This window comes from Triturus cristatus, chromosome 1_1, assembly GCF_964204655.1.
Source record: "Triturus cristatus chromosome 1_1, aTriCri1.1, whole genome shotgun sequence".
In the NCBI taxonomy this organism is placed as follows: Eukaryota; Metazoa; Chordata; class Amphibia; order Caudata; family Salamandridae; genus Triturus; species Triturus cristatus.
In genome coordinates, this window is record NC_140579.1 from 360,768,375 (window position 1) to 360,786,380 (window position 18,006).

At 44.7% G+C, this 18,006-nt stretch overlaps 1 protein-coding gene across 3 annotated transcripts in view; it reads left to right on the forward strand.

The window, feature by feature from the left end:
- The window catches only part of WDR77 (WD repeat domain 77), an 89,773-nt gene that overhangs the window by 65,029 nt on the left and 6,738 nt on the right, over nucleotides 1–18,006 (forward strand). For all 3 annotated transcript variants that reach the window (XM_085630823.1, XM_085630657.1, XM_085630738.1), the window contains exons 8-9: nucleotides 4,992–5,100; nucleotides 7,188–7,256. In XM_085630823.1, the coding sequence (XP_085486949.1) occupies nucleotides 4,992–5,100; nucleotides 7,188–7,256 (178 nt within the window). The remainder of the gene's footprint in view (nucleotides 1–4,991; nucleotides 5,101–7,187; nucleotides 7,257–18,006) is intronic.

Consider the following 18,006-nt stretch of genomic DNA (forward strand, 5'->3'; position numbering starts at 1 on the left):
CAGATGACAAGTAGCCTTGTAATGTATTCCCTTTTTCTGTGGTGCACTTGGCTAGGTTCCTTTCTTTTCAGAGTTTTGGATTTAGCTATCTCTTCTATAAAGAAAGGGGAAATGGGTAGGTACCTCTGATTCCAACTCGAATCATTATGGCTAATTAGCAAAATCCTATACTACATTGTGGTCCTATCTGCTGAGTTATGTGAAACTTTAACTGCAATACCTTAATGTAGACTAAGACGAGCCACTGAGTTATTGATCGAAAAACAACCTAAGGACCAGTATGGCTTTCAAGAACATAGATATGGTCCTTCCCTTCATGGGAGAGATGAGGCTGTATAGTTTGTTCCTGATTACGATAATTGTCTAGCTGTAATGTGATTGCCACCCTTTGGTGTGTGCGGGTGAATGATAAGCTGATGATGGGTAAGCACACCTAGTAATGTTACTGAATTCCGTCGCATAGGGAGCTGTGGCTGAACAAGTTTGCATGGCAACTACATGGTCATTAGGGAGGAAGGACAAAGTGAAAGAGGTTAGAAATCACATAGCAGCAATGCTCAATGTTTTTTAGGTCATGTGTGTATGCATTTCTCTTTGAGAACTCTTTGGATTAGACATTCTATATTGTTAATGACAATATGCGCACAATAAACATTGTTGAGCTCTATAGCGGTGCTTCCTAAACTTTTTAGAACCATGACCCAATTTTGAGAACCACAAACTTCTGTGACCCACCTTGCTTCAATGGACATGAGGCGGGGAGATTATGTAAACGTCATAAAACCAGTTGTTTAAGTTCACAACCTTGACCTCACCTTTCATTATCGGACTGTGGTCAATATATTGATGTACCCATAAAAGTGGAAAATGGTGAACTGCACTGAAGTCTTGAGCTTGAACATGTTTTAGAGGGGGTTGCTGGCCTATGAGATCTCTTTACTAAAATAACAAGGTTTCTGAAAAATCTTGGTGTTGATACCAGTGATTTTAGCAAATTTGAGAAACCTCTGCAGCAGGGTTTTGGGTAGGGGCTCCTATTCATTATTGTTTCAAATGAGGCTCAGTGCGGTATAGTTAGGTTAGCATTCCCATAGGAAATGCGTTTTTTGTGTTGCTAATAACTTTGGCACCTTTTGTCCAATTTCCACAAAAATGTACTAAAAAGTGCTATTTTATTGCCTGGTTTGTGCATGGAACACTTCTGGGTGATGAGTGAAGTGGGGGGGTGGGAGGGGGGGGGGGGGGTATTGAGAAATTCGCTCCTGCAGGAGTCAGACTCCTGTGGGAGCGAGCACTTTGAATGTCTGTCTCAGTAACCTTAGAAAAAAAAATGTTGCTGGCAGCCATTACAGGACTCGGGGACTTAGTCCCTCATCCTGAAGATATAAGTGGACAGGCTATGGTTACCCTGTCCTCCTCCCCCCCCCCCCCCCCCCCCCCTTTTCCTGGCAATGTTTTTTTTTTTTAAAGTGCAATTTTTGCACGATTCCGCAGGATTGTAAAAAAAGATATGGCGGCCCGGGTGTGTATTTTTATGGGGAGGGGGCATGCGGCCCCCAATCAGGAGTCATTCTAGGCCCCAGGGAGCCCATTCTCAGTGCCAAAATGTGCACAAAAGGAGGGGGGCTTTCAAAGGCCTCGGGCCATACCTTGGAGGGGAGCTACACACCTTGCCCTCTCCGAGCGTGTTCAGACCCCAGAAACCCATCCCCTGGGGCCCATCTTAAATCTAGATGGGTGCCCACGTGGGGCACCCACCAAGTGCCATGTTGAGGGCTGTGGGGGAGGCCCATGGACCTACGACCCCAGGCGGCTCCCCATGTGGTGTAGTAGTCTGCATTGCTCTGCACAGAGGGAGCAGCTGTTTTTTGCATGCTCCCTCTGTGTGGGAGTGGAGAAAAGTGTCCCATTCTGACATGGTCACCACCACTTTTTGCCTGCTATCTGATGCAATTTTGACAGAAGTGCACTGGGTTCCTGCTGTCCAGGTCGCCAGTGCCAGATCTTTCCTTAAACTGTATGATTGTTCACCCTCAGTGGCAATATCTTTTGCACCCCTTGTAAGCCACTAGTAGATGGAACCCCTGGTACGTAAGGCAAGGAAGCTAAAGAAGTTCCCTAAGGGCTGCAGCATGTATTGTGTCACCTTAAGGGACCTCTCAGGACTAAAATGCAAACTGCCATTGCAGGGTGCATGCTATGGTGCTGAGAAAAGTAAAGATACAACATGGCACACCCCCTGTATGCCATACCTGCAGACACTACATGCAGTAGAGCTAAGTCACCCCTACAGCAGGCCTTACAGCCCTAAGGTAGGGTGCACTATACTAAATGTGTGCTCATTTCTGCATGAGCAGAAGGCCCCTGTGATATCTAAGTTGATTCTTAGATATTACTAGTTTGCAAGGAAGCCATCTTAAGAACATGTGCGGTACACTGGTGTTTGAGTTCCCCAGCTATGTGATGGCTCTACTGAAAATAAAGAGGTTTGGTATCAAACATCTCTTATTAATTAGACCACAATGACTCCGTGATGGATTTATTAATATATGCACCCAGAGGGCACCTTAAAGATGCCCCCGGAAACTCTACCGACTATGTGTGTCGTGGCTGACTGTTGCAGACCAGCGTGCCACCACAGTTGGGTTTCTGATTCCCTGCAGATGATGGCCCACACGCTGAGTGCAGGAACAATGCCTGCTTCGGCCAGAAGTGTTGTCATCTCCTCCAAGTGGATGGTTAACTAAAAAAAGTAGCTCAATCAAATCAAAAGTTACTGAAAACGTGGTGACTTGAGGTGTAATGCATTAAGTCACTCCCCTGCAGGGATGAAAGCCACACCACAACACAATGTCAAAAGACTAGACAATTCTGTTCTCTGGGCTGCTACAGAGACTCCTTACCCCCAGCATTGCCTAGCACCACAAAACTTGCACAAAAAGACTCTTAAACGATACTAAAAGGCCACACACTGGAGACCTCTTAAATTTTCTTTGGTGCTGATCCACTACAAGATATTTGAGCACTTTACAAAGAATAAGTGTAAACAGATGCGGGATATGAATACATACAAATAACTTGTTGAATTAAAAGGAAAGGGAGGAACGAGACATAAGTGGTAATGTATGAGGCGAAGGAGAGTGACAGAGGAAGATAATGTAAACAATGTATTCTCATTTTGCATGGAAGCACGTTCTAACCAGCCCCTCAGAGGGAGTATTTTATTGAGAATGGATTTCTTTTTAACTTTTAGGGGCACATGCATCAAGCATTCTACCGGTCCTAAACTGGCCGATTCTGCGAATCGGCCCGTTTGCGACCGGTAAAATGATATTTGCATTCGCACAACAGGTAATCGCAATTTTTGTGTATTTTGCAAATGCAGTTGGGGAAGTCCAAATTGCGATTCCCTAATTGCGATGCAGTATGCATTCGCAAATTGCTTTTTCGCAAATTGGAATCACAAATTACCATCAACTTAAAGTTGATGGTATGTTGCACTTCCTTTGAAAAATGCACAAAAATGCATTTTTCGAAGTGCAATGTGGTGCATACACATGCCCTTAGGGCATGTGTGTGCACCATATGTGCATACTTACCTTTGTTGGGGGTGCATCAGGGTGGCCTTTTGGCCCCCTTGCACCCTTGAGATTGCATGCGCAATTTGGGATTACCTATTTGGTAATCGCAAATTGTGAATGCTGACTCATTCATTCCTATGGGCCTTTAGGCCGATAGGAATGAATGGGAAGGCGTTCCTTATTTGCCCATCGCAATTTGCGATGCGCAATCAAGGAATGTGTAAGAATCGCAAATATTTATGCGCAACTTACATGCATGTGGCCCTTAGTATTTTAATGCTCAGGAATCTTTTTTTCCATCAGGCTCTAGAATATCCTTAATTGGTTCAGGATCTGGCAGAGTAGGCTTGTTTGTTAGCATAGAAGACCATATTCGGACAGACCACTTCGAAAAAGAAATAAGATACTTGGTTCTAGTCGTTGCTTTAGGGCTCTGCTTGCAAAGTCAGATTATCTTGTTCACACGAAGTCTAACAGGCAAGATTGTTGGACAGCTTTAAGAGCTGTCACAGAAGATTTATGAATAGGTGTTAGATGGCATCGCTTCGACTGCAAAACCTAAATTGTTTGAAGGTTTGCGTTTCTTTGCTAATTTTTCTGTCTGATGTAGGGCATCCTGGTGAGTTTTGGGTGTGAGATTAAGCTAGAACTCTGTCGTTATGAGACCTGTTTGTAGTGAAATGCTCAAACGTTTGTTTATTTACCCATGCTCGATCAAAATTTAACTTTTTGACGGATTTTGAGGGTAGAAATTTGCTGTTCAGGCACTTTTTTATTTGCAAAATTTAAGTTCAGTGATGCCCATGATGGCTAATCTTTGAAAGTACAGTGGAGTATCCTCTCCACAACTAGTGTTGTGACAATGTTAGTTGTTCCCATGCCCAATAGTATTTATTTTGGACCGAACAGTAAATAAAACTTTCATGCCTGAAAGTCATTTCATTACGAAAGTGTACCTAGCAGTGCATGCTTTGAATCTTCTGATTTCCATTGACTTTTTTGTATATTTGATATATCTTCGAAAATGAAAATGTTTCAGTATTCTTCCTTGCAGATACTTACATATATTGCATCACAATAAAGGTTTGTTGCAGTCCGAAACCCATTATTTCCCTCTAAATAGACCTGGTTCTTCATATTTTGTTTCTTTTTTGTGTGAAATGGATTTAGTTTTGACATTTACAGCGTTTCTGAAATTTGGTCAACTCCCCATCTCTCCATTAAGTCACACAATGATGTATTAGTTTGTTCATTTTTCCTTTTGCATTTAAATCAGGAGTATTATCTGGACATATTAAACTTTGCTTTTTGAGATGATTACAACTTTTATTTTCATCTAACACACCATATATCTGCCTGGCTGCTGTTTCTTGTGTTGAACTGTTAATTTTATTTCTTATCTATCAACAGCTGATGACATTGGTACAGTTTGCATCTTGGACCTCAAGAATACTAAGGCTGTCCAAAGTGCTGCACTGCATTCTCACAGTGTCACTGGCCTGGCATTTTCCAAGGGCAGGTGGGTGTGCTGTAGAAATGTATTTTTGCGCTGGAGCGCTTAATTGCCTTTCAAGGAAACTATAGCCTTGGTGATACAATTAACGCACTAGCGAATGATGTTGGAGGTAATGTCACACCTCCTTGCTCTATCGTAGAGTGTAGTGCATCCATTACAGTGTATTTATGGAAATGTTATGCACATTAATGCTTCCTCTTGGAGGTTGAGGCACTCGTTTGAGCGAGAGGAACTGACGTTGTTTTAGTGTAGGTATTGTTCCTTGTGTACGGACAGTGAGTGTGCACGTGAAACTGATGATCCAAGCAGCACATTTCAGGGATTGATGAAGCCTGCTTGCTGATGCTGTTTAATGGCCATCTAAGAGTGGTGGTGTTTTGGGTTTCCTTAACAATGGAATTTCTAGAACTGTGAAAATTAGTTTGTGCCTACTTGATTGATTGCTTTCCTATAACATTTGTATGTTTGGTGGATTCTAAAGTCAGATCTGTCTTGGGGGAGGCTTGGTCTAAATTTCTTATTCATTCAACTGACAACATATCCATTCTTTAAAACCCTCGACCAAGTCTGCTCCATAATTGCCACAGCCTGCCCCTTTGTTGATGCCATCATCACATGTCTTCGAGGGAGTATTTAAGCAGGTTTAGATTAGTTCAGTTCTAACCTCTTGCTCGCACCTGCTGCCTTCTCATTCTGTGCCAAAGATTAGCTTTTCCTTTGTCTGGATAAGCATTGGAAGTACGGTTCTCCATGTTATGTGGAAAAAAATAGTTTGCGATGTCTGGGTTGCTCACCTTAATGTACTCTAGTGAATAGGACCGCTTCTGACTCCTGTACTCTGGATACCCTGGCACTTTAGCGACCAAGGTCAATGTCATTCGCCTGCAAAACATGATTTCAAAACCTTCCAGTATTTTGTCAGTGGGTCCAGTTGTCTAGTATCAGGAGAAAAGTAAATCCAGAGAAGCAAAAACGAAGAGGCCCATAGGATTAGAAGGAAAGATGGGATGAAGGAGGAAGATGTTGAAGGAACAGATATATGAAAAATTAATGGTTCAATAGAAAAACACTCGTATCGAAAAGGGAGTTATAGGAATGTGTAAGCAAGACTGTGAAAGAAATGAAGGAAAGTGTGAAAGAAGGTAGGGATGAAAGCAAGGACAGAAGGATGAAATCATGAATTAAGAAAGCAAGGGGAAGGTTTAGTACAAGAGGAAACAAAGACGGGCAGGTAGGAATGGATAAATTCATGAAGAATGAAACGCTTGAAAAAATGAAGATATAAGCTATCTTCTGAAAGCTTGAGGAAAAAAGTCTTATTTGGAAGGAAGAAAGGATGGAACAACTAAATAAATGAAATGGGATAAAGAATAAGTGATGGATGGGTGGGTGGATAGATGCAAGGTGGTGTGGTAGTAAGCAGGAACATTAGTGAGGAAGCAAGGAATAATGGAAGGGTGAGGAGGGAGAAAAAGGAATACATGCATACAAAAAGTGGAAGAAATTTAAAGGTAACGGCAGTGAAAAGATGAAAGAAAGGTGATGAGTCGAAAATAAAGGAAGAAATGTGGACTCATTTGTAAATTATCATTTTGGAAACGTGGAACCTTATCCCAGCTCAATAGGAGCAGAATAGAAGGGCTTTCGACATGAGTTTTAAACATTATATGAAAAAACACAGAGGACAGGAAAGTTGTACAGAGTGTAACATTTTGAGTGCATGTTCATATTTATAATTTGATTCTGCTCTGTACAAATGAAATTGGGGGTGGAGTAGAAGTCTGTCCCCTCTTTCATTTCTCGTTGTCAGATGCTCATGCGCTCACCACTTTCCTCCCCTAAAAGTGGCACTAACTACAAAGATTCAAAGAACAATCAGTTTGTTCCGATGTGTCTCAATTTTAATTCCATGATGCTTACAGATCTTTGAGGAGGAAGTTAGTTGTAGATAATTGTTTAACAGATCAGTGTTAGCCAGTAAAACTAGTATCAACCTCAGTAAATGTTGTTAGATTCTACCATTCATGGTCTGTCTCATAGATATGTTATTTACGTTCAGTTCTTAATGTTGTAATTGTTTTTCTCTATAGTTTGCCCCTTCTTGCCTCAGTCAGTGAAGATTGCAGTGTAGCAGTTGTTGATTCTAAACTTTCAGAAGTGTAAGTATCCTTTTGTGTAATGCAGCCTTTGTTGTATGCTTGCAACACGTATTCATGGTTTTGTTTTTTATTTAAAATTCTGAGGTAAGCTGTGTTTTGTCTTCTCTCTCTGTAAGATCCATCAACTGCAGGTCAATGCTTGAAACTTGCCATTGTTTACTAGAGGTTTATCTCAGCGTTATGGCGTGTGTTTAGAATTCCGAGGGGCTCGTACAAGTTGCATGAAGTTGTGCTGCTTATTAATTGCTCTTCCAAAGGAAATTTTGCTACTCCCATATATACCGTGTGTCAAATTGAGACACAAAATAAGCTATAGAAAATGGGGACGTCAGAGTATTGTGCACATACAGTCTGTGCTTGTGTGTGCCCGTCTGTCTTTTTCTTGCATTCTTCACCCTCCATTGCATTTCTTCTTTTAATCTGACAATTACTCAAACCTGACAGCCAGATCAAATTTTTATTTTTAATGCTCAATGAGGACAGTTCTTCTCTGCACATTAAGAATTTCCTTTCTTGCCTGGATTTAACAGATTGTGTACGTTTGTATTGTTTATTTGTTTGGTATCCCCCTCCCTCAGTTTCTAGTCACCCACATAGGGTTTCCATTTAACATCGGTATACTAAGCATTTGATCAGTTAAAGCATTCTGTGGATGCTATAGGATATTCTCTGCAAGTCTGATGAAACCTAAATACATTTATCCTGTGGAGAGTGTGTGTACTTTGTTGTCAAGTGCTGTAGACTGTGTGAAATGGCACCACTCGCCCACGTCGCCCGACAGCATGACCTAAACATCATCTCCTACGCCGACTACACCCAGCTGATCCTCTCGCTCACCAAGGACCCCCACACCGTCAAACCCAACCTCCATGAAGGAATGAAGGCCGTCGCCGACTGGATGAGGAACAGCCGACTGAAGCTGAACTCGGATAAGACGGAGGTCCTCATCCTCGGCTCCACCCCCTCAGCCTGGGATGACTCCTGGTGGCCGACAGCACTAGGAGCACCCCCTACACCCACCAACCACGCACGAAACCTAGGGGTCATCCTCGACTCCACACACTCCATGACAAAGCAGGTCAACGCCGTCTTCTCCTCCTGCTCAACACCCTCCGCGTGCATCGCAGGATCTTCAAGTGGATCCCCACCGAAACTAGGACGGTCACCCAGGCCCTCGTCAGCAGTAGACTGGACTACGGCAACGCACTCTACGCAGGAGCACCCGCCAAACTCCTGAAACTACTCCAACGCATCCAGAACGCCTCAGCTCGCCTGATCCTGGACATCCCCCGCCGCAGCCACAACACACCCCACCTGAAAGACCTGCACTGGCTCCCCATCAACAAGAGGATAACCTTCAAGCTCCTCACGCACGCACACAAGGCACCGGACCAGCGTACCTCAACACACTCCTCAGCCTCTACACCCCGCCCGCCAGCTCCGCTCCGCAGACCATGCCCTCGCCACCATCCCCCGTATCCGAAGAGTGACCGCCGGCGGCAGATCTTTCTCCCACCTCGCCGCCAAGATGTGGAACACCCTCCCCATCCGCCTACGGCAGACCGAAGACCTTCTAACCTTCAGGAGACTCCTCAAGACCTGGCTCTTCGAACAGTAGCAGCATCCCCCCCTAGCGCCTTGAGACCCTCACGGGTATGTAGTGTGCTTTACAAATGCTATGATTGATTGATTGAAATGAATTTGTACATTCTCTCCTTTCTATACCCTATAGGTGGGGTTCACTAAGTATTATGTATAACGTGCCCTTGCTGCAGATAAAGGGCAGAACTTCACGGCCTAAAGCCCATCTGCTGCCTAAGGGTGGAACAGTCTTTTACCAAAGCTTGTTCAGATGTATACCTTACAGCTGCCTTTAATGGGACTCTAGCTCCAATTGATTGGTCACAAGTAATACCCTCTTTCATACTATTTCCCTTTATGGCCTATGGTTTGATTGTTGACCAGGCTTGGGCAAATATTTTAAATAGATATCCAGAACTAATGCAGGAAATACAGTGGCTTATCATGTTAGAAACAAATCTTTAAAGTCCTGGTTTTGCACAAATATGATAATGGCGATTTTTAATATTTTTTTGTAATTTATTTATGCAAACGTGGGTAGAGATCACAGTCTCCCTATTTAACCCATTTTGTCACCTGGTATTTTCTTACAGTAGTAAACCCTACCTTTGCCTCAAAGCTTGGAATTATACCTAGTATTCAAAAATAAGGATTACAACGTTCGTTTTTGCTTCCCTAAAATTGCATTTTTTGTGATTCAATGAGCACATAGGCACTTCTGTAAGGAAAACAGGATTACTCCTCCTTAGATGTTTCAACACTGAACTATATACTGGAGTAAAAAATCTGCTTTATTTTGCTGGGATGTTCTGTAACTGAACAAAGTTTCCTTAATTTATTTTAGAAAATCTTATGGATAACCGTTTCAAAACGCTTTAAGGATTATATTACATTGTTTGTGCTTTGCTCAGCCACAATTCCGTCAGGAGGCATAGTGAGAGACGATTGGGTCAAATATGTATTTGCTTTTATTTTTTCAAATTTTGGTTTTAGAATATATATTCATTAGCATTGGATCTTTAATAAAGTCACATGTTTGAATCATTTCCCTTAATCAGGTGGATTAATTTACAAGAACAGTAAACTGTATTAATGTGCCTCGAATAGTGCTGATTGAGTAGTGCCTTCACCTCATTGAAAAACAACCCAGACTTCAGCCATTTGTGTGTATGTGCTCTGAATTATCTGCTCTCATTGATGCCACCACAGGGCAGATTTCGGCCACAGGTCATGTGTGAGGGAGTGCCTTTAGAGAGCTGCTCTGGTCAGAATACGGAGATGTAGTTCAAATTTCCTCTGGGATTGACTTTACTATTCCTCTTAGCACCTTTTCAGTTGTAGGCTGTTTTGGAGCAGGTGTAATTCAATTTCCAAGAGGTGTCGGGGGGGAAGAGAAGACCTTTATGCATCAGACACTGTGCCATCTGTGGGCTGGAAATTATTTTTTTATGATGTATCGGGAATGCCAACACTGGAATAAACCAGACTAGAAAAGGTGACCTTTATCTTCCCCTCTGTGGTTGCCAACTCCCTCTTCAGGCAAGAATCTGATCTGTGAGAAGTGTTCTGCAGGCATCTTCCAAACAGTAACTGAAAGACAAAGAGTTGGATACTGATAAAGTATTAGAGAACGCAGCTTATGCAGAGGACATGCTTTCCATGTCAATGAACTTACCTTCTGAAGTGCCCAGATAGCAAGACAGATATACTTAACCTTCTAAGTCCACAACTCAACAACTGTATCAAGCAGCAAGGCATCATCAAACGTTTTGTCCTCATCAAGGGTGCCACTGCTGAGTTGTCAATGTTACCACTGTCAAAAGGATGCTTGGAAGGCGTCCTCATGGTTTACCTCGGTCAGAACCTCTTCTGCCACCTGTTTCACCAGTGCCTGCCTTGTCAACATCTATATCTTCTTTGCTTGTCTAGTTGGCATCCGAAACAGATTTCTTCCATCACGTTTACCTCCTCCACTAATGTCTTTGCTGCTATCGCCTTCTTAGAGGCAATGTATAAAGTATTTATGCAGCACTTCAAAAGGTAATGAAGTGAAACCACAACACAATAAAAATCCCACACCAATTTAGAAAAATAGAGTAAAATTTAATGAATAATCCAAAACAACAAAAATCAGTAGAATTAGAGATATGCAATTTGAATGATTTATGTGACACTCATGGCAATCTGGTATTGCAAGAAAGTCCTCAGTTAAGGCCGACTGCGATGGAGTGCGGGTCGGATACAGGGACCAGATTAGTCCCATTGAAATGTTGCCTTCTCGATACAAGGCAGAGTACCGTTTGCAATGGAGAGGGCTGCGAGGAGCAGAGAAGTGTTGCAGAAGTTCAACGTAGAGTAAAGAGCAGGCCTAGCATCGCTATAACTCAAAGATCCTTTTGCGAGTAGGCAGGCCAGAGCTTCGAGGTGGTGCCCCCTGCGAGCGGTCGATGCTGTGTTGCAGAGAGTCCGGTTGACAGAACTGTGCGTTGGCGTGCTGTGCAAGCAACAGGATTCAATTAAGTATCTCTGAGGCCAAACCAATGACCCAGGACCTGAGGGGCACCACAGAGTCAGCTGGATCTGGGTGCTGGTCCAGGTAGTTGTGTGCCTGTTATGTTCCTCTGGCTCAGGCTGGAGTGCAGAAGGGAGCAATGCAGCAAGCAGTAGTCCAGCAGGACCTCAGTCCAGCAGAGGGGCAATCCTTTCAGCAGCACAACAGTCCTTCGCCCAAGCATAGTCGCCACAGGTACACAATTGTACTGGAGTGTTGGTGTATAAGGTCCAATATTGTTATCAGGTGCCTCCTTTAATGTGGGAGAAGCATCTAGAGGTTTCCCTCTGAAGTGCACAGGTTTCCTGCCTCCCCTGGCTCCAGACTAACTACAGTGAGTATGCAGCCCTTTTTGAGGAGGTAGGACACAGCCTATTCAAGTGTAAGTAGGGCTGTGCCAAGCTCCTCCCTCCCATCCTGCCAGGGATGTCCTATCTAGACACACCTAAGGTCTCTATTGTCTGTGGCTGTGTAGGAGGAATACACAAAACACGCCTATCAGCAGCACCCAGGCATGTGACCTAGAGACAGACCACAGGCACTAAATGGCTAAGGGAGGAAAATGCCAACTTTCTAAAAGTGTCATTTTCAAAATTGCAATTCAAAATCCTATTTTGCCATAATTGAATTGAATGAAATATTTCTATGGCGCAGGGCTACTCGAAAGAATGTCCCGGCGCTTTTAGGCATGCAAAAGGAGAAAAGACAAAAAGATTGTTCTCCCATACTCCCCACTAGAGTCTAAATAAGAATATTTTAAATTCCTTTTTGACTTTAGCTTCTTCCGGGCTAAGTCTCAGATAATCCCGCAGTTTATTCCACTGGTTTGCCGCTTTAACAGTGAAGGAGGAGCCTCCTCTCCACTGTTTCTGAAAATAAGGAGTCCCAAGATCCGCAGAACTAGAATGCAACTGCCTCCCGCGGTAATGTGCCTCCACGCGATCATTTAGGCACATAGGTCCCCTATTGTGGAGGGCTTGGCGCCTGATGCGCTGATGAACTGGCAGCCAGTGAAGTTTATCCCGAAATGAAACTAAGTGTAGACCAAGGTACAGGACATTAGCGTAGTCCAGCATAGATAACATCTGGGATCTGACCACTGTAGCTTGGGCCTCATGGGGAAGGAAGTGAAGAAACTTCCTCAACATGCGAAAAATACAGAAACAGGATTTTACCACTGCTGACATCTGTTCTCCAAATGAAAGCAGGGTATCAAACAACACACCCACATTTTTCCCACCGCCCTTGGAGGAGGCGGTGGGGGACACTATCAGGCCAGGCCCCAACCCAGCTAGAAAGAGGATCCGGCCCAAACAATAAGACTTCAGTCTTATCAGGGTTGCACTGCAATCTATAGGCCTTCAGCCAGTCCAACAGTGCAACCATACAGTTGGCGAAGGCTGCACTCGCAGGCTCCCCATCATACGCATGCAGGAGTTGGTTATCATCAGCATATGATATGATCTTAATGCTATAGGATTCCACCAAGTATGCCAAAAGAGACATGTAAATGTTGAAGAACGTGGGACTAACGGAGGAACCTTGCGGCACCCTGCACTTCAACTCTTTACCTTCTGAGGCATATGGCTTCAGCCATACCACCTGCTCGCGTCCTTGGTGGAGGGAGCCCAGCCAACTCAGCACAGAGCCTGTTACTCCCAAGTGTTCTAACCTCTGCAGCAAGCTGTTATAATCCACAGTATCAAATGCTGCTGACAGGTCCAACAGCACCAAAGCCACATTGAGGCCCGAATCCAGATTGAACTTAATGGTCTCTGAGACCTCTAATAATGTGGTCTCGGTGCTATGACGGGTTTTGAACCCTGATTGAGAGGGGTGAAGTAAGTTTTCCGTAAAAAGGTGGTGAGTTGCCGGTTTCCCAACTTCTCCAGCACCTTTGAGGCTGCTGGCAGCAACGAGACGGTCCTAAAATTAGCTATGCATTCAGGATCACTGTCAGCCTTTTTTAGTAAAGGAAAAGAGTATTTTTCATTACAATTCCAAAGAGACCAAACATGAACTGGTTACCTGTTCCCATTGGGAAGTTGCAGATGATTAAATGTAATAAAGTAACTCCAATGTTGCCCCATGAGAGGCAGGCTTTGCAGTAGTGAAAAACAAATGTAGGTGTTTTTCATTACCAGGGCATGTAAACTTAAACTTGCATATCTAACTTTTTTAATACATTGCACCTTGCCTCTGGGTGGTTCAGGGCCTACCCTAGGGACGACTTATATGCATAAGAAGGGATAGTTTGGTCCTGGCAAAAGGTTTATTTTGCCAAGTCACAATGGTAGTTCAAAACTGCACAAACAGGCAGCAGTGGCAGACCTGAGACATGTTTAAAGGGCTACTTAAGCGGGTGAAGTGGCAAAATCAGTGCTGCATACCTACTAGAAAGCATTTAATTTACAGTCCCTGGGAATAGGTAATGCCACCTTACTAGGCATATGAGTAATGTAAATATGCTAATTGAGTGTAATCCAATTTCACCATGTTTTAAGGAGAGAGCTTATGCACGTTCGCACGGATTAGGAGTGTCAAAGTGCGGAGGCCAGCAAAAACAAAGTCAGCAAAAGAGGAGGTGTGAAGGCTAAAAGTTAGGGGGAAACCCACGCCAAGGATGCCTGGTCTAACAGTCAAGATCTTTTCTAAGGTAGTCCAATTATAAGAAATGTGTCAGTGTTACAAGCGATTAGCGCTTTCAAAACTAAATGACGGAATTCCCGATGTCTGTATATAATACCACTGGGTACCTCTTACCACATGGTCAAGTGCGGTAGTAAAATCGATGAAGGCTGTGTATAACAACTTCCCCTTTTTTGGCATAGTATTCTCAATCAGTGTTGTGGGCCACAACTGTGGTGGATGAGATTGTATGTATATGATGTCCCGGCGTTCGTCCTACTATGGATTTGTAAACTCAGCAAATGGAACCTCTTCAGCAGTTGTGAGTCTCTGTGGTAATGAAGGCAAGTAGTCAACTGCTTCTCAGGGAGGTAGTATAGGTGCACAGACTGGGACTTCAGCAGTCCATCATACACACTAAATCAATGTCCAGCCCAGTGCTTGTCTTAATAAAAAGAGAAGTACTTTAATAACAGCAAAACGAGATACAGCACACTTTAAGGATTCAGCTACATGGTTCTATGATCCTCTCTAAGGGCTGTAGCCAAGCATCACATACTCACTAGAGTCGCTGATGGCTTTGTTCCCAATGCAAGTTGGCTATTCTAGATGCTGCCAATGCTGGGAACATGGTGGGTCCTCTCTTGCAGAGCCAGGCTCTCTCCTTCACTCTGAGTAGGCAGACAGGCTTAAGGTGCTCAGTGGACCCACAGCTTCTTTAACATGTTGCCCAGACTTCAGATGATGTTCCTCCACCTTTGGAAGACTGGAAGTCATGCAGCTGCGTGTCCTTGTCTCACATAAGGTCTTCAAGTTCTTTCAGGAGCGCTCCCGTCCTTCCTTAGTCAAGAATTACTTGGAACCAGAAAAAATAGAGATGGTCCGAGCAGTTTGTTGATCCACTGTCTGGAACCTTTTTTGGGTGGTTCCCTTTCAAATGATATTTTCTGGCTATAGTGCAGATGCAGCGTTTGCAATGTGATCACTCTTAGCAAGTAGTGATGAGGCTGGCTCCAAGCAGGAGTATCCAAACCATGGGCGCAATGAAGTGTGGAGACCCTGTTACTTCACAAAGGCTTAGAACAGCCAGGTGCAAGCTGGCAAAGGTAAAAGGGCATGCCATGCCTAGAAAATACCTAGTCTTTAACATAATCTCCCGACTTACCTCCTGGTGCATCCAAGAAATGGCAGTACCCAGGAAAGCTATCTAGCAATCCCTTGCTAAAAGGTACTCTTAAAATTCTGAAGGGTAGCTCTGTCGCCATCCTTCATCTTGTGCCGTGCTAAACTAGAGGCAATCCAAAATGAATCTTAGTTCCAGCGGTCATACTTGCGGAAAAACTCAAATACCACATTCGCATGTAGGCCACTCAGTGAAGTGGTACACACCTGTTTCCCATGCAAGGGACATTCCCAAAACAGTGCTTTTCTGAGGAAGGGAGAATATACTTCAGTGGTAATCGGTGTATGCCACAGACTACCCTGTACTGGATTTCGGGAGTTTTTTGGTACAGCGTTCCTCCTTTGCAGGCAGAGATTGAGGTCTAAATATTTCTGATCTGAAGTACAAAAATAGTGAGATAATTTGGGGGTCCTTCAGTTTTGTTACACAGAGCCCTTTCATAATGTACAGGTTCCCAAGTAGCAAACCACACAAGGAGACTATCAGCAATGTCAAACTGGATTGTAACTGTTAGCCTTACTACCACAAAGTTGAGGTATACATATTTGACATAATTAATTTAAAGAAGTGGAAGTTCTTACCCTAAATCCCAGGATACCACAAAGAGAGCCTGACTTCTTCCTGAGGCAGACATGGCTTTTACAATTTCCCATAGGCCTGGGAGATGTAGAATTGTAGCCTACTTGAAACCATGGCATTCAGTAACTTTGAACCGTTGGGTCTCAATCCAATTAGGCCATTTTGTGGAGTTTTTCAAGGGACCACTTGATGTTCCTATGTTCCTCTGCAGAAGGACAATCATAAATATCTTCAGCTTCTTCAGACTGATATCCTATCTCTTCTGCTGAAAGAGTCATAAAATCTGCCTCCAGATCCCAATTAAACAAAAGATTTTCTCCATAGAGAAGAAAGTGAGAGTGTGACACCCCATTGATTTACATCAGCTGAGTAAATGACTTTCAACATCTTGAAAATGCCCTGAAACATGGTGTTTTGGGCCAAGTTACAGTAAAGCAAAAAATGAACTACTGAAAAAATGGGTATGGTTGGCCCGGGAGCTTTTACCCCTTAGGCTTGGGAGTGCCTATGAGTCACCCCCACCCTCTAGCTGGGGACAGGAATAAATGTGGCAAGCCGAGTGTGAGAAAGTGCCCTCTTTCTGCATGGTTGCCCCCACTTATTGCTGATGTACTTTGACGGAGTGTGCCCTGGGCTCCTGCTAATCAGGCACCCAGGGCCTATGTCCTTTCCCTAAAACTGCATTGAAGCCTAAACCCAATTGGCATCTCTGGCCATAGGTCAGTCCCTGGTAAATGGTACCACAGGTACCCAGGGCACTGTGACCAGAGAAGACCTCTAAGGGCTGCAGCACTTATTGTGCTACCCTTAGAGGTCCTGTACCAGTACACTCGCACTGCCTTTGCAGGCTGCGTGTTTTGGTGCAGAACAAAGTGAAGAGTCGACATGGCACACATCTCTGTGTGCCATGCCTACAACCCACTGCCCTGGCATAGGATAGTCACCCCTTTAGCTGGGTGCACTATACCAGTGGTGAGGGTACAGGTGCATGAGCCCTGTACCCCTACAGTGTCTAAGTCCATTCTTAGACATTGTAAGTGCAGTGCTGCCATTAAGAGTATATGGTGCTAGGAGTTTGTCATTACGAACTCCACAGCACCGTAATGGCTACTCTGAAAACTGAGAAAGTTTGGTATCAAACTTCTCAGCACATTAAACCCACACTGATGCCAGTGTGGGATTTATTGAAAAATGCACACAGAGGGCATTTTAGAGATGCTCCCTGAAACCTAACCTACCACTAGTGTCCAGGCTGAGTGGCTGCTTTCAGCTGCCACCACCAGACATGTTTCTGGACGCCCTGGGTCGAGAGCCTGCTGCTCTCTGGGGCCAGAAACCATGCACATCCTGGGACGAGGTGACAAGCCTTCTCCCCCAGGATGGGCAGGGTTCACGAAGGGGGAGCTTCAAAGGCTTGTCGCCATTGTGAGCTTCCCCAGGCCACTTGCTGCTTTCAGCAACTGGTCCCTACTGGTTCTGACCCCCACTTTAGGCGGGAGAACCCTGAGAAAAACAAGTGAAGAAGAGAGGTGGGCCTACCTCTGCCAACTCTACCTCTCAGGTGGAGGAGGCGAGGTGAAGCACTACTCGAAGTCCATGCCATCTTGAAGATAGGGGACTCAGCCAACCAGGGACAGGCACATGCCCCCCTCCCAACGGAGGGTGGCATAATAGGGGGGGTACCCACCCCAGGAAAGGGACCCGTTCGTCCCCTGTAATGCCCCTAAATCTAGTATTTAGGGGCACCCCTGAAACTTGCTTCCTCAGACAAGAACCTGCAACAAGAAGGACCGAACAGCCGTGCAGCAGCTAACCAGAGGAAGACTCCCACTGACTTGGCCCCAGCCCTACAGGTCTGTCTCCCCCTCGAACCTGCTCCTGCGAAATCCCGGTGTGTTCTGCAGCCAGCAACCTCGAAAACCCTGGAGGACCCGCCTGCCTTCAACTACAAAGACTTTGTCTCCCGTGAACACCGGATTTGTTCACCTGCAACCTCTGGCCGGACACCTCCAATCCGCCCCGCTCTGCACCCGCCGTCCACGGCCCGAGCTCTAGTGGGCAAACACCACGAGGAGGTCACCCCGGTGATCCTGACCCATGATCCGGCGACCCCTGACCTGCCTCAAGCCTCCAGCCGATGCTTGCAGCCTAAATCCAGAAGGCCCCCTTAACTGTGACCAGGAGCTGGTAAGAAGATCTGACCCCAGAAGGCACCCCTGCACCCGACG